This window comes from Gracilinanus agilis, chromosome 5 (genome assembly GCF_016433145.1).
Source record: "Gracilinanus agilis isolate LMUSP501 chromosome 5, AgileGrace, whole genome shotgun sequence".
NCBI classification, from domain to species: Eukaryota; Metazoa; Chordata; class Mammalia; order Didelphimorphia; family Didelphidae; genus Gracilinanus; species Gracilinanus agilis.
This window is the reverse complement of record NC_058134.1, coordinates 173,335,390-173,358,478: the sequence shown is the minus strand read 5'-3', so window position 1 is coordinate 173,358,478 and position 23,089 is coordinate 173,335,390. Positions and strand designations below refer to the sequence as shown.

The following is a 23,089-nucleotide window of genomic DNA, read 5'->3' as shown; positions in this document are numbered from 1 at the left end:
GAGGCATGCCTCAGGTGAGGCATGGAAAAGCTAAATCATTGAGAAGTTGAGTAGTCCAGTACTAACTACAAGCCAACCACATAGATAAATAATAGGGCAGAGCTCTATAATTCTGAGCTCAAAATTGATGATCCAGTTTCTCCTACATTCAATCACAGTGAGAAAATATGCAAGCCAATATCTATGTTTAATGGAATATGGTTGCCTTTTGTATTGCTATACTTCCTATACAGTCAGTGACATGACATGGTTTGGAGCTTTCTGGAATAGTAGTTTAACTCTCTTAGTTTCTCTATCTCTATGGATTACCAGTCTTAAAGGGATTCATGGGGACACCAATTGGTCCTTGTCAAAATGTAAATAAAATCTATCCTAAGAAACCCATTGTTGTGTAGGTTGGGAAAATGCAAAGAGAAAAGTATATATGGATCTCCAGGTCTCTGTGAGATCCCACTGATTAAACAGGAAACCTCACAATTTAGAGAAGTTCATGGTAAGTTAAACACCATCATGCAAAGCATATTCATTGAACTCCTGTTGCATATGAGACACTGGATTGTTACCAGGTGCTTATGGATGCTAAGAGGTCATGCTGTGGTAGAAATAGGCAATAATACGGTCTTATCTTCCAATTTGTAGTCAAGAGTTCAAGTTGTCATATATTTATGAAGAAATATCCTCCTCAGCTTTATGTGCAAGTGGATTGTCTTCCTCATTCTACTACAAGGAGCAAGCCTTAGTTGGACATGCTCAGAAACGTTACAAGTGACAGAGACAAGAAGTAAGATGTCTGTTAGTCTTCACTAGGACTTGGCACAAACCCACACTGAAGGTTGGCATTAGAAGGAGAAAGAAGCATAGGAGAAATGCATTCAGGATAATCTCCTGATGATCTAATTATTATAAAACTATCAGGAAGGAGTAGAAAGAGGGGATGGTATCAATAATGTGGTGAATCAAAAAACTTTTTATTAAGAGTCTACTATGTTCCAGGTATCGTGCTAGTCTTAGGGTCACAAAAGATGGGTATGGGGATTGAATCTGTTACTTTGATATTGGAAACGTATGTATGAGGAAATTCCCACTACTGATGCGAGTTGGCACCTTCTCTACAACTCATAATTTTTAGATTTTCCCAGAGAACTGAAAAGTTAAGTGTTAAAAATTCCATATGTGGTTTGAGGTCAGCTCTCCACTAAGAACAAAATGAATTATTTCCAAATCATTGCCCTCAAAAAGTTTACATTTTATGAAGAATCTCAGTTTATATTTTGACTTGGTGAATAATTGGAAATGATTTGAGCAGGATGGGGAGGGGGCTGACAACCACATAATATCATACTTATTGTGTCCTAAAGTATTAAAAACTTGGCACTCAGCCCAACTCTTTCATTTTATTGATAAGGAAACTGAGACCCAGGAAGGTAAAGTATGGGGACTTTCCTAAAATTCATTTGGCTAGTTAATGACAAGGCCCCAGGCCTGTTGAATCTCTGTCATATTTCCAAACACTCAGTTTCTCTTTAGCCATGCCATGATCCATATCCCTTAGAAACTAACCCCAGCCCTCATAAAATTTAAATAAACAGTAATTCTGGAGATAAATTCATTTTTGATAAATTAATCCCCCTCCTATAATTTTGCAGCTTCTGTGAGTCTCATACAATTTGAAAAAGTAAAAAATATTACCTAAGTCTTAGATATTGGTGTCCTTTTGATTTAGAATGTGAAATTTAGATACAAACCATAGAAGTAATAACAATATTCAAGCATGATTGAAATAGGCAGCACTCGGTTCCTGTGTCTCTGAGGTGGTCAGTTTTAATTATATTCAAAGTAAAGAAGATATAAAGCCGAATTCCTCTGTCCTAGCTTTCTGTAGTAGCTGAGAACTGTGGCAAAGTCTTCCCCTTTTTTGATGGGCTGTTGTCAACTGCAGTAACCACAAGGCCTTTCCTGTCCCAGAAATAAGTCTTGCCTCACTTTCAACCTGCTAAAGACATGTTGAAATTCGGTACTGCTGAATTTTTTTTTTGTACTTTTCCACACACACACACACACACACACACACACACACACACACACAACTGAAAACATAACTTCAGCTTTCTTAAAATGTTCATTAAATTCTCAAAGGATTTGCTGAAAATAGGATAAGCTCATAAACAAAAATATTATCTAGTTTTAGTATAAAAAATAATATTTTATCTAAAGCATTGAAAGGTTATTTACTTGGTAATTTATATATTATTTCTTTTTTGAAAAAAACTAAATTGATTCACGAAAGTAATGAATTTTCTGAAATTGTGGTGAAAATAGATTTTTTTCAATTATTTCCATAGAGGAAAATAATAGAAGGGGTAGGAAAAGCACAAAAAGTTAAAGCTGGACCTGCTGAGAATTTTACATTTTTTTTTCACTTTTTTAATATAGATTTTAAATCTTCTCTTTTCCCAAAACTGTTTCTTTATAGGTATTCATGGTGAAGCATAGGACATGGTGAAGCATAAAAGCATATGGTTTAGGTGAAAAAGAGTTCTTAGAGATCATTTAATGCAACCTTTATGTGCCATGGATGCTATTTGCCAGTCTGATGAAACCTATGGATCACTTCTCAGAATAATTTTTTCTTTTTAAAAAAATTATAATTGAAAGAAATACTAGATTTCAGTTAGAAGTTTTATGAAAATAAAGATGTTGTCCATCCAAGTGCATGAACCTTCTAAAGTTGCCCATTTATGGACTCCGAAGAGGTCCATGGACCCTAGTCTGAGAATTCTTGAATTAATAGAGCCCTCTCATCTGAAAATGAGGAAATAAAAGACTAGAGAGACTGACCTGAAATTACACAGTCCCCAAGTAAAGCTAAATTTGAACCCAAATATTCCAACTCTAAATTCATTGCATCTTTCATCACTAGCACACCAGATTCACAATACATTTTTACCAAATAAAGAAATTTATTTTTTTAGGGAATGTTTTCCCATGAATAGCAAATAACCTGAAGGCAAAAGTGAAATCATATGTTCTCTATATTGTTTAATTTTTAAATAAATGTGTATAATTGCTTGTCTTGGATTTTTTCTGATTATTTTGCCTCTTGTAATAGAGGTTGCGGTGTTTAAAGGGGAGCCCTGCAGTATCTTATGTGTAGTTAGATACAAATAAGACAAGTTTCTGATAGCCTGAGAATCCAAACTGAGCACAGTACTACAAATGAGGAGGCAGCAGTGCTAAATTCAACAGCTGTCTGCTTCATAGAACAGGTGGGCTTTGGGATTATATTTGAAGGAGAGGAGAGGTAAGGTGCTGATGTGTGTAACACATGCTTTCTTTGCTGATCATATCTTAAATAGGAATGATCAGAGTAAACAAATGAAAATTATTTTCAGTTGCTTGATGGCACAATGAATTTCAGGCTTGAAACCCCTTTTAGCACTTTCAAAATTTGAGCTTTGAAAAAGACATTTAGGAAAATTGGTATCTTATTCCTTCTGCCAGCCCTCAAACACTTTCGGGATGTCCTAAGGATTAAAGGCAGAATTTTTCTTTCCCTCACCCCACCTCCCCCAAACAAAACAAAACAAAACAAGGAAAACTTGCAATTGTTTAGAACTCAAGGACAACATCTGGAAATCAGATACAGGGAACAATTTATGGAGTGTGGAAGATGTGAAATATTCAGTGCCCTTTACAGGGAACTCAACTTTCTGAAGCTTGATGGTTCTCTCCCCCCCCCCCCCCACCTTTTTTTTCCCAGTACAAAGCAGGCAATTCTGAGATTGCCTTTGCCTTTCTGAATTGTGCTTTGTGCCCTAGTGCCATGAACAATGCGCTTTTTTAAACTGGAGCCCCCTTCCCACCCCTTTCACGTTCCCATTCCCTTTTATAAAGCCTGGACAGCCAATCAGCTGCCACCAGCCACATAGCTGGAGTGTTTTCCATTCTGAGCAGCGATGCACTAATTTGATGCACCCGTGGATGCTTCACACAATCTGCAAATTCATCACTAGCATCTTGCATTCGTCATCTGACAGATTGCCAAGTGTTTCTTTTTTTTTTTTCCTTCCCCTTTTGTGGGACTTTATTACTGCAAAAATAAAATAAAATAAAATACTACCAGAAAGACAGCTCAACTCCTGTCTTCTTCACTCCTTCCCGCCCCCCCTCCCCTCCACCTTTGGCTCCCATCGCTTGTTTGGGGTGGATGCCTGGCTCTTCTCTTGATGGCAGCCATGCAAAAAGACGTCCCCTTAACTTGAAACCGTCTCTTCTTCAGCCTTTGCGTTCAAGTTGTGCAAACCCTGGCTGATAGCTTGCCGTTCTCAGCCCCTTGCTCCAACGATGAGACTAAACAGCAGCCCGCAGTGCAAACCTTCACCCATGAGCAATGTAATTGTGCTCTCGCTTTGTTTTAGTTGGTGAAATTTATACGACTCATTAGGCACTTTCCTCCCAGCCCCCCCCCCCTTCTTCTTCCCTTCCCCATCCTCTACCCCACCCCCTGCTTTGGATTCTTCTTTTTTTTTTTTTTTTTTTTTTCTTTCTTCCTGTCCCTCAACCATGCTCTCCTAACTCTGCCTTCTGGTTTGGTTTCTTGACAGTAACGGTACAGCTAACAAGATGAACGGCGCTTTGGATCATTCAGACCAACCAGACCCAGATGCCATTAAGATGTTTGTCGGACAGATCCCCCGGTCGTGGTCTGAGAAGGAGCTAAAAGAACTTTTTGAGCCTTACGGAGCTGTCTATCAAATTAATGTCCTCCGAGACCGGAGTCAGAACCCTCCCCAAAGTAAAGGTACAGTAGCCGGCGCCCCCGTGGCTCTGCTTTCTATTTTAAGCCTGCCTCTGCTTGTTCTGGCCGTCTCCTCAGGGCTAGTGTTCTTCGGGATGCCCGTCTCCCCCCCCCTCCCCTTTTCTGGAAAGATGCTAAACAATAATACAGCAGCCCCCCGGGGAAAGAGCTCCCAGCGAGCCGCCTCTGGGGGCTGCTTCTCCCTCCTAGCGAGCCGAGCTGTGGGAGAAGGAAAGGAGGCTCGGGCTCAACCCAAGGTCATTCGCGAGAACCCCCACATGCTCACCCCAGCGGGGCGCGGTGTGCCGGGATGAGCAAACTGTTTCCAGCATTCTAAGGTGTCAGGCACAACTTTACCCCCCTTCCGTCTCCCCCTCCCCCACGGTCCAGGTGGGAATAATCCAGCCAGCTCTAACTGGAGGAAGACAAAGTAAGGTACTTGGGGATCCCTCCAGGGGCAACGTTCAGGAAACGGTTGCCTTATTTCTAGATTCTTCATTTCTCCCCAGAGGTTACATTATAGCCTCTAGACTAGTCTAAGAGCAGTTGCCTCTCCGAGTGGTAATTTTTCTCCACCTTTTCTTTCATGCACTTACCATTTCCATCCCTATTTTAAAATGACTGCCTGTGCAATTTTATTTCATACTTATGTGACTTGTGGAGATCTCAAAGCATCTTCTAAATAGTGGAAAGGTCTAAAAAAAAAAAAAAAGCTCACTTTTAGGAGGTACTTTAATTCGTTGGAACTAACTAGCTATTTTTTAAATGAACTATTCGTATTTCTAGTACCCCTGTAGCCCAAAATAATGACCACCTTCTAAAATGCAGCGGCAACGTGATCGCTGGCAAGATGAGGCCCAGGATTTCATGGGCCTAGACTATTGCCTCCATTTTGCAGATGAGGGTGACCAAGGTCCAGTGGGTTGCCTCTTTGTGTCCTATATGTATACAGGGAAAGTGTTTTGTAAATATTGTTGAAAATGCTTCTTAGTAAATTAGGAATTATGATCTTCTTTGCACGTTGATCGCTATATTTCAGGTTTTTTTTTTCATCTATTTCTCAGGTTCATGGTTTTTGCCTCTAGCTTTCCTCCTCTTGGACGCATGACTCTAAATTCTGGTTTTACATTATTATACTAAGTCAGTCATGTCTTATATTAAGACTCATTTCTTGCCTACTCCTCCTTGTATATCTCCTTTTTGGTTACTGATTCTCATAGGCTACTGGTTAGTTTGTTGCTTTTTTAAAGAACTTGGACCAATAGGCCTTTTGGTCCAAAAGGAAGATGTTTCTAGAGTGATACACGCTGATAATTTCAGTCACTGTAGCTCCATAGTATCTCACTTATGCCAAGCCCAGTTGGGGATAAAATAGAATCCATTCTCAAATATAACCTTGATCTGTTACAATTCAGAATTTGAAACACAGACCCACCATTTTGATTGGACTCTGCCAATCAGTCATTTAATAAACATTTATCAAGCACTTACTATATGCCAGGCACTATGCAAGGTGCTATATATGCAAATACAAAGAATAAAACAAACCCTATTTGCAAGAAGCTTCCATTCTATCAGAAATAGAAGTGAGAGGAATTCTCTCATTTAAAAAGAGCTAGCAGGCAGGCGGGTAGCTCAATGGATTTGAGAGCCAGGCCTAGAGATAGGAGGTCCTAAGTTCAAATCTGGCCTCAAGACACTTCCCAGCTATGTGACCCTGGGCAAGTCACTTGACCCCCATTGCCTACCTTTAACACTCTTTTGCCTTATAACCAATACACAATATTGATTCCAAGACAGAAGGTAAGGGTTAAAAATAAAAAGGACTAGTTGATACCCTTTTCTTTGCCAAACTTTCCATTATGTTCTCATAGTTAGGTGTTTAAGTTGCACATTAATCCAATTCACAGTAATATCATGGGAGAGAAGTTACAGATTACTTCATTCAGGTCTTAAAATTGAATAATCTAAGTAGGAGCATGATTCATGTAACCATGTTAAAAATGATTATTAATAGATGTTAAAAAAAATTGAATAATCTGTTCCCATTGGTATATTCTTTAAATTTCCTGTCATATACTACTTGAAATAAATGAGTCTTCAGGTGAGGCTTAAAAAGATTTTTGTTATATTTAAGTTGTAGCAATATTAGTAATAATGAGATTTTACTTATTAAATAACTTTAAGGGGATTCTGTCTACTAAACTTAAATTATATGTATGTGTATGTGTAAATATTCAACAACAAATTCCACCTTGTCTTCCTGTGATACTCATGTACTTTGTATTAATTGTCAGTTGCAATAGAATATAGACTCTAGTACTGTACTGGTCCTTGATTTTTCAGTGGAAAGGAAAGGAAAGAAGGAAAATAAAGAAAGAAAGAAGGAAAGAAGGAAAGAAAGAAAAAAAGAGAAAAGTAAAGGAAGTTGCTTGTCTGAAGCATTGTGGTATGCTAGGTACTCAAGATACAAATGCAAGCAAAAGAGAAAGTCCCTGCCCTCAAGGAACTTATGTTCTAATGGGAGAAAAGGACCTACAAAAGAAGAGAGGGTTATGGTGCCAGAACAGGGATATGATCGTATTTTTTTCTAGAACTTCTATCAGAACCTAACAGACAGACTATTTTGCAGATACCCCCTAAGTGTGGTTTAAATTCTATAGGTAATGAACCTAGCTCAATCCATTACCTGACCCATATAAATATTGCCTATGAAAAGGAAAAAAAGTAATATTGATATGGAATCTTGTTGATTCCAGTTTCTCTCATCTTATCATTAGGTACTACAGATCCCATGTACCTTACCAATTTACTCTTTTGTATCAGTACAACTATTTATCAAGCATGGTTATATATATATATCTGGAAAATAAGGTAATAGGTTGGTATCCCCAAAGTATATTGAGAATGTTCATTCTTTCTATGATTACAGTAAATAGTATGCATTGACCTCTGCCTATTAGAAATAAATAGAGCATAAGCTATACTTTCAGTGGCTTACAGTTTAATAGGGATCATAAGATAAATCAACAAATATGATTTTTTAAAAAACTTTATTTGTATGAGACAGACAAAATGTGGGCTCTGGGGATAGAGGGAGATCATTTCTGAGTGAGAACAAGTAAGGAAAAGGGAAGAGCAAAAGGAAAAGTATAATCAGAGAAAACTTTGTGGAGATTTTCCTTCTCTATGAACTTCAAGCATTTTAGGAGGGGATTGTTACAGACAAAGGGACCATATTCACAAAGGTAGAGTAGTACATTATTCTCAAGGGAAGCAGTTTAATTTGACTGGAGTTTAACACAGGTAAAAAGAAATGGGAAATTAGATGAAGGGCCTTAAATGCCAGGGTAATAAGATTAGACTTTATTCAATGAGAAATAGAATTATTGAAGATTTTCGAGCTGAGAAGTGACATTGAGCAAGTCATTTAATCCCCTTAGACCTCAGTGCCATCATCTGTAAAACGAGGAGTTGGTCTAGAGGGCCTCCAAAATCCTTTCCAGCCATAGGTCTGTACTTCTATATTCAGCATCATATTTTAAGATTACCTTGAAAGTAGTGTGTAAGACCAGTTGACAGGGTTAGAAACAGGAAGAAGAGAGACTGATTAGGAGTCCATTACAGTAGTCCTAATAGTAATAAGATACTGGACTAAGGTAGTAGACAAGAGCAAAAAGGAAATAGATAGAGGATATTGTTTAGAGGTAAACAGAACATGGAGTGCAACAGAGAGAGGAGGGAGATATGGCTGAATTTTCAGCCCACATGATTAGTAGAATGGAAGTGCTATTAATAGAAATGGAAATCATCAAGGGGAGACAGATTTGCAGAGGAAGATAGCTTCAGTGTTTGATATGTTGAGGTTGAGGTGTTGGCAGGACATCCTGGCAGAGAAGCAAGACCAGAGTTTGATAGAGAGAACAGAACAGGACATATAGTTTGGGGTGTTGATGGTTGAATTCACAGGAATCAGTGAGAGTAAAGAGACAGGAAAAGATGGCCAAAGATAGAACCTCAAAGGAAAGCTACATTTAGGGGGCAGAAGGAGGAAGAAAGAGCAGACCAAAGAGATAAGAACAATAGGGGCATGTGAGAGTATGGTGTCCTGGGGCCTATGGAAGATAAGTTTCAAGGAAGGAATCAGTTCCATTGTGCAGCAGAGATATCAAAGGAGATAGGGCCTAAGAAAACTGTTGAATATAGAAAGAGCTTATCAGGGAGCTTCAAAAGAGCTGTTTTGGTAAAGAAATGTGAGCAGAAACCAGATTTAAAAAGAAACTCAATAGTAGTATTGTGGGGTGAGGCCTCAAAAATGTAGAGAAAATGGATAGACTACTCTTTGGAGATGTTTCATGGTAAATCAATAAAAGCACCTCATAGCTCTATAATGCTTTATCATTTCTGAAGCCCTTTACATACATGATCTCAATTGTTTCTCAAAGCATCCCAGGGGGATAGTTGCTATTGTTATCTCCATTTTGCAGATGAGAAAATGAAGGCTCAGAAAAATTGTGATTTTCTCATGATCGTACAGATCATAAGGGTCGGGGGAGGATTTAAATCCAGGTCTTTCTGACTCCAAGTCAAAGAAAAACAATAAGGATCAGCTGGTTCACTGGACTGAGAGCCAGACCTAAAGATGGGAAGTCCTGGGTTCAGACACTTCCTAGATGCTTGACTTAACCCCATTGCCTAACCCTTACCACTCTTCTGCCTTTGAACCAAAACCTAAGACAGAAGGTAAGGGTTTAAAAAAAAAAAAAAAAAAAAAGGAAGGAAGGAAGGAAAGACAGTAGCTTGAAACATTCCATAAAGCATAAGTGTTTAAGTATATACATGTTTTCACCTAACTATAATTCAGAAAGATAACTCTATGGTCCATCCAGTCTTTATCTCCACCTTTAATCATGACTGTTCTTCATCTGGACCAGTCAAAATCCATGGTCATCCATCTGTCCCCTTCTCATAAATGTCTATAAAAGGAGGTTTTGTAACTGCTTCTTTTGTATCACACTTTGATGTCTCCAAAACACCGCAGTCAAGAAGTAGTTAACCTAAGCCAGATTCCCTTGTGTCATCCTCTTGATTTTTGATGCCTCTGTATTTCCCCCTGACCAGGTTATAAGATCCTTGAAGTTGGGGGGTTAGGAGGGCATGTCTTATACCCATGTGCTTCCTGCAACACCCACTAAGATAAAGGTGTTCAATAAATGTTAAATTGGTATAACTGTTCTCAGTAGAAATATGTAAATTCTTTGATATCTTTCTCATTGATCTTCTAGCATGGAGCTATAGGAGGAGCCCTGGCTCTTTAGGGAGAGGACCTGGCTTTAAATCCTAATTCCATGACTTGCCACCTATGTGATCTTGGCCAAGGCATAAAAAACCTTCTTGAACCTCAAGCCCCTCATCTATAAAATTAAGAGGGTTGAACTATTTGGTTCCTTCAAGTTTTAGGTCTATGATCACATATTGCTTCACTATTCCTCTAATGTGTCAATCTTTTTTTCTGCAATGAGTGGTCATTTTCATGTCAGGATAATTTGTTTCTCTTCCTTAATTGCCATGGTCTTGTCTCTATAATATATCCATGCTATTTATTTCTTCCTTTTTTCTAAGTTAACCAGAATTGTATTTTTCTTTTCTGGGACTCCAGGAAACTTAAAAGGAATGTTCTGTGGAGCAGATACTCTAATTCTAATTTTACATGTGGGCCCCCCTAAGGGCCAGAGGTTAAGTGATTGAGTTAAAATCACTTGCAAAGAAGTGATTTTAAAAGACTGAGGACTTATGTTCCCAGTTTCGTGTCATATTGACCGTATTATCCTGCTTCTTTGGGGGCAGTCTTTATTAGGCTAAAGGATAGGGAGATGTGAAATCCATATTGTGTATCTTTAATTGTCAGAGAGTTAGATTCTTTTCTCCTTGCGATATGCCAGTTCTGTATGCAGCATGCACCTAGCAACTCATTGTTTTTCCTTTCATTTTCACCAAGGGATCGTAATATAAGTATTATGTGACAGTAACTCCTACAATGCATGAGGGCTCATGAAGAAAATATTTTTATCTCCTTTCCCATTATACACACACGTATCACCCTAGTACAGGCCTTCACTGCCAGCCACCTGGATCATCATAAAAGCCCCCTAATAAGTCCTCCTGTTTCCATTAATGTTCCTTTTGCAAAGATCTGGGAACATCCGTCCTCTTCTGAAAGTCTTCTCATGGCTCCCTCTTGCTAGTGAGTAAAGTTCTATCTATTCTAAGTCCAATTCTAAGTCCTATCATTAAAGGTGTTCCACAATTGGCTGCTGCAGATGTATGTCAGCCTTACCTCATAGTACTCTCTCCTCTTCATGCTTCCTCTACCAGCTCAGCTGAAACAGTTGCCATTCCCTTAAAGGGAATCTAATCTAAGTCCCACACTTAAGCATATGACCATGTAGTTCCTTATGCTTCATTTGAATTCTCCAATCCAAAAGCTGCCACCACTTTCCTTGATTTTCTCTAAAAAGCAATCACCCTTTTTCTATCCAGATTTCATATGGCACTCTGTTCTTTTAATATACTTCAATATTATTTTGTATTATATTTATACAGATACCATATCAGCCTCCCAGTAAAGGACAAGAATACTATGGGATCATAAAATCATTGAAGCCAACTTTGGGATAGACAGTGGCCTACATTATTTGAGAACTTTAAGGAAGATCTCTTCTTTTCTCACTCAGAAATATTACCTGAATCCTTCAGCCCCAAAATTAAGAGACTAACAAATATTATTTAATTATACTGCTGAATTGAGACTCTCAGGATATTCTTTAGACAATTTTCTTTCAATCTTGAAACTTTTCTCTGTCGAGGATCTCTTGTCAAAATATAATCCTTTATGGAAAAGCTCACATCTTAAGTTTACTAGGCAAAACCTTAGCAAAAATTAGGCCAGCCTGATTCTAAAATATTGTTTTCTTCTTTGAAAAGTTTTACTTGGTATGTGAGAGAAAAGAGAGGGAAGGAAGGAAGGGAAAAAAAAGAAAGAGGAAGGAAGCTTTTTCATGATCAGATCTAATTTTCATGGTAAATTTACATCATTCCTTAAAACTGTCAAAAAATTCATTTAATTGGGTGAGGAAGACTTGGTACCATTATGTTTAAGGGATATAATCTCCAAATTTATAAGTAACAGGAAAACTCATTTAAGTGGCTAACCCAGTTTTATTTTCTATTGTAGAGATATTGAGAACATGGATTCCTCCTCTGCATGTAACTATAATCTCTCCCCCAAATCTCTTAGAATGTGCCCATTTGCATAGATCTGTTGCAGTAGCATATAGGGAAAGGTGCCAGCAGTGCTGTTCATCTTGCAACATCCTTTTACTATCAAGAGAGAATGCCAGGCATGCAATCTATGAGGCTTATGTTTATATTTGGGCCATATGTATACTGGAGAGCTTCCTTCATTATGGTTGGGATTCATGTGGGGTCAGCATGAACTTATTGAGAGGCTGAGAAAAATCAATTCTTTCATAATAGTAAATAAAAGAATTTTAAATGGAGATCTGAATCATTTTTTCTTTGTACCTTAGCCCCTGCTCATCAAAATGGCTGCTATATATAATGCTGGTAATCATTATACGTAGTGATATTAACTGAGGAAGAAAGGATTAGCAATATTTAATGTTCCAGTTGGAAGGAATCTCATAAATGTCTCTTGCACTGTTTTTGAGACTTTCTTCCCACTTTAGAGCTTGTTTCTCTTTGCTATATCACAAAGGTTCCCACCACAGTGACAGACCTGATTTGTCATAACCATTTCCAAGACTGCATTTTGATCTATATACAGATCTGTCAAAAGAAGAAGAAATTATTTCAAGGCTCCCCAAGCTATTTTCAATTATTTCATAATATCATCGTTTTAGAGCTGGAAAGGAACCTCAGTAGCCCTCATTTTACTTGTGAAAAAAATGAGTAGTAAGGATATTAAATGCCTTGCCAAGGTCATCACAGGAGAGATAGTAAACATGAAAAGTGGAATGTGATTCCCCCCAACCACAAATACAGTCCTCAGATTACCTCGTATTAAACCACTTTTACATTTATCTTTGTTTATTCACTTTATATTTATTCCCTCTATAAATTTTACATAGTTTTTTTTTTAACCCTTACCTTCTGTCTTGGAGCCAATACAGAAGGTAAGGGTTAAAAAAAAAAAAAACTATGTAAAATACTGTGTATTGGCTCCAAGGCAGAAGAGTGGTAAGGGTAGGCAATGGGGGTCAAGTGACTTGCCCAGGGTCACACAGCTGGGAAGTATCTGAGGTCAGATTTGAACCTAGGACTTCTTGTCTCTAGGCCTGGCTCTCAATCCACTGAGCTACCCAGTTGCCCCCTTTACATAGTTTTCAGACTTTCCCATTAGATTAAGTCCATTGCAAATAGAAATAATTTATTCTTGATACTTGTATCCCCAGGATGTAACACCATACCTGGCGCACAGTAGGGATTTGATTATAACCCAGTCCTTTGATTCACTTTGTCTAATGTTGAAACAACAAACTGGGGCAGAAGTCTGGTTTTAGACCAAGAGGAAGACTGTTGCTATGGTAGTAATCTCCAGTTAGATGTAAACTATGGTCCCAAGGCTTATAGCTATTGTGAGACCTAAAATTTTACAGGTGGATGAAAAGAACAAAAACTAAGGTATTTCACCAACTCTAACTTTTCCTCAAAGTTTACGTCTGGCCAGCTTTTCTACCTCTTTGCCTTTTGAGAGAAATAGAACTCATTTTCTTTACCTTAGAGTCCATCTGCCACCAGTTTATTAAGGAATTGCATTGTTTGGCAGTTGTTCAACCACGTGTTATTCTGCAACCAGTCAGCTCTGAAATGAAAAGTGGGTCGGAGAGAACTGCGCTAAGCAAGGCCCCTTTACTCTGAAACACATTTGTATTGCCTGAGAGCTACCTCAGCCTGACAAGATCCTCTCCCTACCCACTTCCTCTTCAAAACCAGAACTTATTTGGCCAGCAAGATGCATACGTAGAAAAAAAAGATGCATATGTAACCAAGAGATTGAGTAAGGCATGGGATAGAGAAAGGTTAGAAGCATTTATTTCATTTCCCTTAAACTTGGCTACTGTTTGGACCACAGAAAGCTGCCACAGTTGGTTTGTATTTCTCTGGTGTTCGATGCAATTTAATTAAACAGACATTTATTAAGAGCCTAATGTGTTCAGACCTCTGTACTACAGGTAAAGGTAAAAGCAAAACAATTCCTCATTTCAGGAAGCTTGAATTCTTTAGGGGCTTGGGAGCAACACTTGGGCCCAGACAAATAAATATGCAGCATTTTCAGAATAAACCAAATAGTACAGAGGAATTTCAAGAGGGGAAAAACATTAACTATTGGGAAGAGAGATGAGGGAAGGGTTCATATAATAGGGAATATGGATAAGACTGTTTTTGAACCTGGGCAGATGATTTCCCTGAGACTCCATTTCCTCATATGGATTTTGTTTTGCAACTTTTTAATATACGTATCACAAGATTCAAAGGAACTGAAGTATTCTGTGAGGCTAAAGTAAAAGCAGAGCTCATTTCAGATTTAAGGAGCAGCCAGGGCCAAAGGATAGATGTGGAAGATGGAATATCAGCTATAGAGGAATAGCTAGAAAATCAGTTTGATTGGAATGAAGAGAACATGAAGAGCAGAATATACCACAGAGATGGAACTCTAGATGTAAAATCAGAATGGCCTGGGTTCAAATTCTACATTTTATGTTTAGAATCTATTTGACCCTGGACAAGTCCCTTACAACTGCTGAGTCCATTTTTCTCATTTGTAAAATGGGACAACTGAATTAGGTGGCCTCCAAGAGCCCTTCTAGTGTTTGATAAATGTTCTATGAAATAAGATGGAGAAATAGGAGGGTGCCAGATGGTGCCAGGCTGAGAATTTTGTTTTTGATTCTAGAAGCAATAAAAGCCTCTGAAGATTTTTGAGTAAGGGAATGGCATGGCCATATTAGCGTTTTAAGAATATCAATTTGGCAGCTGTGCAGAGGCCAGAGAACAGAAGAGAAGGGCTCAAAGCAAGGAGACCAAAATAGCTTGGTGTTAAAATACCTTGCAAAAAAGCTATGTAGTCACAGAATTTTAGAGCCAGAAGGGAATTTCCAATGGCATCTAGTCCAACATATACTTGTACAGGAATCTCTCTTCTATCAGCCCAACTACCAGTAGGTAGTTATGCAACCTAAAATCAAAGATCTCTAATGAGAAAGAAACCACTATTCTCCAAAGCAATTCATTTCACTTTTAGGCAGCTCAAATTATTTTTTTTTTCTGGTCTCTTCCTTTCTCTACTCTCTTGACCCCTGGGCTCTAGATTCCTACTCATTTGATTGCTTTCCTTCTCTAGATCAGGGGTTCTGAACCAGATTTTATGGTCATAGATGCATACACACATATCTGTTAAACAAGTTCATATACTCCCTGAATTCAGTCCTTCGGTTAAGAATCTCTACTCTAGAGACTGGAGAATTGTTAGATTCAGAATCCTTACCTTGCCCTTGTAATAATTACAATTTAAATTATGAGGCTGTTCGTGGCTTTATTACAGCAAAATAGAGATAGTAAAAAGAGGGAAAAGAATTTCTTCGGTTAAGTGAGCAGAGCACAGAACCAGAGACCCGCACCTGCCACACCTTAACCAAAGCAAAGCTCAAGCTCCTAAAAAGAGCCCTGTGATGTGGGTCTCGGCCAAATTTATCTCCCAATCCCCTGTATGTCAAAGGAGGATGTACTTAAAAGGATGCTGGGAATTTAGCTCAGGTGAAGCAAATTTTCCACCTCCACACCCTGTAGTGGGGATTTCCTTTGAAATTCAACTCCAAAAAATGGTGGCCTAAAATTGCCTTAGCTACAGGAATGACAAGGCTGTCCTGGACTATCATTGGTGCTTAGGGAAAAATAAAGCAAAAGTGGCGAGAGTGTCAGGAGCAAGGGACTGATTAATTGGTTTTTAGGTTTGGGGTTCCCCCCCCCTTTAGAAATGATTAGGCAGTTCAAATTATTATGACGTTTTTGCTTACATTGAAACTAAATCTACATGCCTGGAACTTTGACTCATTTTTCTTTGTTCTGCCCCCTGAAGCCAAGCAGAACAAGTTGAAAGTGTCCCCATATGTCTTCTCTCCTGTAAGCTGAGTGTATTTAATTTCTTTAATGGACATTCGTGTTGCATGGTGTTGAGAGTGCCAAGGATGCAAGATTTTCTTTTATAGGTTTACTCTCTATCCTCTCTGAACATTACCATGTTGTTGATCCATTGTTTCCAATTCTGTCTGACTCTTCATGACTCCAATTTGGGCTTTTCTTGGCAGACACTTGAGGATTCTCCATTTCCTTTTCCATCTCATTTTTCAGAGGAGGAAACTGAGGCAAATGGAGTTAAATAACTGGCCCAGGGTTATATAGCTAGGAAATGTTTGAGTCCAGACTTAAACTCAGGAAAATGAGTCTTTCTGATTCCGGGCCCAGTGCTCTATCTACTGTACCACCTAGCTGCCCTAAACATTGCCAGAGCAGATCCTTATAAGATGAATTTCTTGTTTCAGTTTTAAACCTTGCATTCTATATTTTGGGGGGAATATTGCCCATAATGATCAAAAGCCTCAGGCTTTAGTCTTTGAATATTTAGTTTCTTCCCCTATACCCTCTGGTTCCTGGTACTTTCTTAATATTGTTTACCAAATATTAATTGGCCTATTAAAATTCAAATCTTTCAACTTTATCTTTTCTCTTTCAAATTGACCATTTTGTCTACGAGTGGGTATTGTTTCATTCTTTGTAATTGTTTCTCCAGTACCTAGAGACTGGCATAGAGTAGGATCTGTTTGTTTTTTTATTGACCTTACAGAGTCAATATACTTATTGGAAAGTGAAAAAATCAATGGAGTTATATGAGCCTGGTTTGATATTTGTGAAATACAGATATTTGAGGCCGACTACCAACAATATTAATTTACAAAGTTATGTAAGTATTAAGTAAAAGTGATGATTAGTATGGCCATTGGCTACTCAAATGTAAAGACAAGGCATTATACAATCCATTAAATGGTATGGTTTTTTTCTTTTAATCCGCTTTCTAATAAAATAGAAAAGAATGAATTGTGATTATTGAGTAAAGAAAAGAAGTTGAGGGAGAGCTAGCTTAATGCCCCATACCCATGATATAGTTTCTGCTGTGGCTTTAGAGAATATAATGGTTCTTTGGATTTAGCAAATTTAAGCAAGAGAATTGAACAAAATTGAGCAAGAGAATGATTCTCTGAACTATTTTGTGTACCTCACTGTGAAATCAATTACATATCCCGTATTTCAGGTTTAGACAATAAAGAAACTTAAAGAGGGCACAGTTACCTGGATGTATTAAAGAATATGATTTTTCAAAATGTGATCATCTTTCCAAACTTGGCTTGATTGGTGGGGATTCTGAGGGAGGGGACTCAGAGGATAAAGCATGTGTAGGATGATGGATATAATATAGTTGGATTTCCCAAGGGACAGGCATAGAGGTAGCAAACCAAGCTTGCTGCCTCTGTAAATGGAAAAGGGAGCTTAGTTAGCTGAACAGGGGCAGGTTATAATGGTAAAAGCTAATGGGTCAGGGAGAAAAGGGGATGACAATTGAAACACTGAAGGAATTGAAAGTGGGATCAATATTTTTTCACTCTCTATGTAAATGACTGAGAGGAAGGTGTCTACAACCTGGCATCCAAGTTCTGGCATGAGTCCAAATGGGAGAAACCTATAAAACACTCTGAGAGGAGATCAGAATGAAGGGCTTAGCTGAATATAATCTCTTCATTATCATTAAAAGTGTATAAATTGGAATTTGAAAGATAATTAAAGGGATTCAAAAAGAATATGCACTTACAGTATTCGAAATGATGTTTAAAAATCTGATGCATGGAACTGCTCTCCTTACAAGGTAGACTCTCTCAGATCTTCAGTCGTGTGGACTTTTACTTTGGTCTTCAGTTATCCGGGCATTGTTGTTACAGGTTCTTACTAGCTAAGTCCCTAGATTGTCAGCATTTCTATTCCTCCTCAACACTATTTGGTGCTAAGATGCTTCCAGAGGTCACTTAGTAGCACAGCAACAAACAAAAGAGAATCTCAGCGATGGACGACATCCAAAGGCAAGGTGGAAGGTCCTAGACCCAGTGGTGTTCAAAACTGCATCACAGATGGCAAACTTTAGAAATGAGGAACAAATAATTTGGCATTTTTACAAAGAGTATTTTTTTTATTTTAAAGATCATTTTTAGAGGCCACTGTGCCCAGTATTAGGAACTGTTATTGAAGACACATCAAGGAGATGCAGAAGTTCCAGAGGAGAGCACCATGAATCACAAAGGTCCAGAAAAGCAAGCCCACATGGAAAGGTCTTAGAGGGTTAACTTAAAAGGCCTGAGAGCATTGAGTCAAAAGAAAGTAAAGGGGAAAAGGTTTTAGCAAAACATAAAAAAGAGGGATTGTGCTCACCAGAAAAAAAAGAAAAGTTAGAAGGACCAATGATTGAAGTTTGCAAGATGCTAAAGTGCAGGGAGGGTATATATAGAGAGAGAGACAGGGAGAGGGAAAGAAAGATAAGCTCTTTCAATTAATACCAAACCTCGACACTGCTGCAAAGGTTTGAACTTTTTGAAACAGCAGACAAAATATAGAGTTAGAACCAAACTTTTTCCACTCAGGGGTTGGTGAATTTAAAGAACATTATACAAGTTAGAGAGCCAGTGGCAGGATTTGATAGCAGTTCTTTCACAACAGCAATCATAATAATAGCTAAATTTTATGGAGAACCTACGATGTGCCGGGCACTATGCTGTGTTTAATAATAGTAACAGCTAACATTTATTTGTGCTTACTGTATACTAGACACTGTGCTAAATGTTTATAATTCTCATTTGCTCCTCACAATAACCCTGGGAAGTGGGTGCTATTATTATCCTTATTTCACAGAGGAGAAAACTGAGATAAACAGATTAGGTGACTTGTCCAGAGTCACATAATATAGAGGCATCTGAACTCAGGTCTTCCTGACTGTAGCCTCAGTGCTGTATCCACAATGCTACCTAACTGCCTCTAGAAAGAACTGCTCTGATGGCACTTTGCACCCTCCTGTGTTACCTAGATTCTTTGTAGCTCCAGTACTTTCTGGGTTCAAGGCCACCCTAAAAACCCTGCATTCATAAGCATTGAGTTGAAGACTCAGAATGAGATGAGTTAAAAGGCTTTTGCCAAAGCCCTATATCAGTTTGGCATTCGATGTTGAAGATATGCCTAGAGCACGTTGCTGTGAAAGCTTTGTAGGGGGCTAACATCCTTTGTTTGGGAGAGTATAGTCCACAATTTGATGCCATCCCTAAATATACTGCCTAACATAGTGTTTCCTGCATACACATACACACACACATTCATACAAACAGATTAAAAAATTAATTAAGCATGGACAAACCTCCTCACTTCTTATGGAATGCATTCATCATTCATAGGGAGGTGGGAAAGATTCATTTTAGGGATCCCCAAGACAAAGAACTCCATGAATGCTCCACTATACACCTATCATGAAAATGGAAAGGGAAAAGGAGGAAGGAAGCAAGGGAAGCAAAAGAGACCAATCTACTTTCCCCAGCACAGAACACACATCTCTCCTGGTCATTCTCTTCCTTTCTATGATTCCTTCTACCAATCAGTCAGTTGTCCAGCCAATAAGCGTTTACTAATATTTCCCATGAGCAGGTCATATGCAATGTGCTGGGGAATACAAAGACAAATATGAAAACCATCTCTGACCTCAAGAAACTTATATTCTCCCTAGGGAAACAACATGGGCATGAGTACATATTTATGAAAGGAAAACAAGGTGATTTTTGTGAGGCACGAGGCTCTAGCAGCTGGGAATATCTCAAGTTGGAGACAGATCTTGGACACAAGCTTTGAAGGATACTAGAGATGCCAAGTAGTGGATTTGAAGAAGGAATGCATTCCAGGGGTGGGGTGAGCATCCAGGCAGCTAGCAGAAGAGCACAGGGATAGGAAATGGAAGGTTTTATTTGAGAAGAAAGGAAGGAAAAGAAAAAAAGAAAGGAAGGAAGGAAGGACAGGGTTTGAGGAAAGGAAAGGTAGAGAAAAAGAGAGAGATTTTTTTAATGCCAGGAATTGTGCTAAGTGTTTTACAAATATTATCTCATTTGATCCTCAAAATAACCTCCTGAGGTAAGTGTTATTAGCATGCCCCCCAAAGGACAAGGAAAAGATTATACACACACACCCTAAATATATTTGTGTATGTATATGTATAATGTATATATGTGTATATACATACATATATGAGTGTATATATTTAAATTATAGTAGATCTCTGTGTGGTAACAAAAAACTAGAAACTAAGAAGTTGCCCTTTATTTGAGGAAGGGTCAAATGATTTTTCAAAGACTTTTTTCTCAACTGAAAATTTCCCTTCTCCTGGTTGTTGTTTTTTTTTTATTTTTCATACAATAGCTTTTTAATTTAATATAATTGCAATGAACCATTTTATCTTTTGGTATTACTTCTGTCTCTTATATGTCTAAGAATGTTTCATTTAGTCATACTTATGGACAATACTTTTTTTTCCATTTTTTCCTCTTCCCCAATTTTTTTAATGATATACTATCATATATTCAGGTCATGTATCCCTATGGCACTGCTCACCTATCTATTCTGCTGAAAGTCACCCCTACCACAGTATCAAAGACAGCCCTGACCATATGATGTGAAATATTTAATACTCAGGTTACTTATAATGATAGGGCAAAGGGCAGCTGTTGGCAGACCAAAATAACCCCCAAACACATTTCATTCCTAATCTAAAAATGTTACAGTAACTGAAGACAGCCATTAGATGAAAATACACAATAGCAATAATATCTAACCAGGGGCGGGGGAACAGTATTTATTGCCAAGAATTTTGCCCAAGACCTTTTGGTATATTATATATTTAATACAACTTAGAAGCAGAAAAGTATCTGAATCTTATCTTTCAGAGTGTTCCATAAAAGTTCACATTCAAGATTGTTTCTGTCTTAAAAAAAAAAACAACCAAAATGAGCTTATTAAAAAGAGGATGTGAGACAAAATGTTTGCATGAGTTAAAGAGAATCAATGAAAACAGCATTGCTTAATTTATACATTTCCCCTGCTGTGCTGGAAACACAATTTTCCCTAGCATTTCCATTAGGCATAAGCACCAGAATTTAATATTGACTTTAAGCTAGGAGGAAAACATACTGGCTTCGTTTCTACTCTCCAGTCTGAATGCAGTGCATCAGTGGTGTAAAGGCAAATTGGGTTTTGAAGAGGCTTTAATTTTTAATCATCTCTAAGATGTTCATTAGTGGCCCAGGTAGGTAGGTAGTTCTATTTTACACGAAACACTGATTCTTTCAGTTTCTCATTAGGACCCCATATTAAACTTCATCTTGGAAAGAATCCTACCTAACCCAGTCTGCAAAGGGTTAAGGGTCAGATTATTTATCCACCCACCACAAGTTGACTTATTGAATGAAATTATATTTAATAAACATGTGAAAAGTGCTATATAAATGCCATTATTATTAGAAGAAATCTAGAACAATATAGGTAATTTTAATGAGTTGGGTTGACAATAGTATAACTTTATAATTGTGAAGGAAGCAAAAAATCTGAAAAAAAAGATGATTTTAGGAGATAAGTGAGATAACATCTATAAAGTAATTTGGGTTTTTGTTTTTTTCTTTTAAAGCATAAACTACTATTTTTGGAAATTCTGCCCATACTACCACTTCCCCTCACTTGTTTCAAAGCAATTGAGTAAGAGACCTGGGTAGAGCAAGAGAGGAAATGCATTTTCCATGCCCAGTCCTCTATCTTCTCTGCTGCCAACAAGGCTGCTGATTGTACTGCTCGTTTTGTGAAGTGGACATCTGTCTAATCGGAACTGGATTGTGACCACCAGTTCATTTCACACAGGCCACCACACAGCTGCCAGATGGTGACAGCTCTTAGCCACTTTGCAAGTCCAACTTGGGCTGTGTTCAAACCTAGAGGTAAAAGACCCTTCCTTCTCTCTGCTCACCCCCAACCACTGAATCCTCTACAAAAGAAATGCTTCCAAGAATCTAGGTCTTTTTAAATCTCTTGGAAGAAAGAAAGGGACTGTGAGGAAAGGTAGTGCATAAATTAAAAGCTAATTTTTTTATCAGGCCTTTTAGGTTTTCATTTCCACCTAATTACTGTCTAATCTCTACTCAGGAGTACACAGTTTTTAAGTGGGACATGTCAGGCTTTTACTCTGAAGATTAAACTCCATGGCAAATAAATTCATGACAGCTTAAAAGGGGGAAAGAAGGCACTCTATCAAATGGTACAGTTTGATTGTTTAATTTAGGATAACCAGGAGTTTGAGAGCTCACCAAAGAATTTTAGGAGGACTGGAATATACCAGGTACAAGGAAAAATGTTCTGTAAGCTTTCTCTTCCATTAGATCAACTAAATAATAAATGGGTGTGTAGAAAATAGTTGGGTTTTATTGCTACCTATGCAGTACCATCATGTTTTCACAGGAAAGATATTTCCTTTTTTTTAAACTCCAAAGTTAAACTATATGACATCTCCCTATCACCCATCTGGAAAGAGAATTGTCTTTTTCTCATTTTCTAGGTAAAGGAGCTGAGGTACACATTGACCTTTTCAAACAAGGCTGAAAATTCTAGGAAATATAATTTTTAAATCTGACACATTCTGTGGAGCTTTTATAGTTCTTGCTCCTCTGTCCCAAATCCTTTTTGGTCCACAAAAAATTAATTATGATAGTGCTTCTTAAGCTTGGAGATTGTGAAATTATCACCATTTTTGCTACCTGCCCCTGTTCAAATAAAAATGGAAATACTGTATGGGAACAATAATAGCAATAACTCGGATTTATTTATATGATGCTTTAGCCTTTACACAGTATTTTCCTCACAATAACTCTGTGAAATAGGCGACATGAGCGCTGAACTGATTTAATGGGTGGTTATATTTTGTCCACACTTAAATTTTGGCAAATAGGCCCCACTCTATTTGGTTCTCTTTCAAAATCTTCACAATCATTTAAGCTTTCTTCCAACTGTTGGTCACATGACCACGAAAATAATGTTCCAAGGACACAGGTCTGGCCATGTTACTCTTCTGCTCAAAAAACATTAAATGTTTCTCTT

At 38.0% G+C, this 23,089-nt stretch overlaps 1 protein-coding gene across 1 annotated transcript in view; it reads left to right on the top strand.

Moving 5' to 3' along the window:
• Nucleotides 1–4,228: 4,228 nt before the first annotated feature.
• The window catches only part of CELF2 (CUGBP Elav-like family member 2), a 195,725-nt gene continuing 176,864 nt past the window's right edge, over nucleotides 4,229–23,089 (top strand). Inside the window, exons 1-2 of the mRNA XM_044678041.1 lie at nucleotides 4,229–4,392; nucleotides 4,605–4,801. Coding sequence (XP_044533976.1) covers nucleotides 4,624–4,801 — 178 coding nt within the window. The 5' untranslated portion in view covers nucleotides 4,229–4,392; nucleotides 4,605–4,623. The remainder of the gene's footprint in view (nucleotides 4,393–4,604; nucleotides 4,802–23,089) is intronic.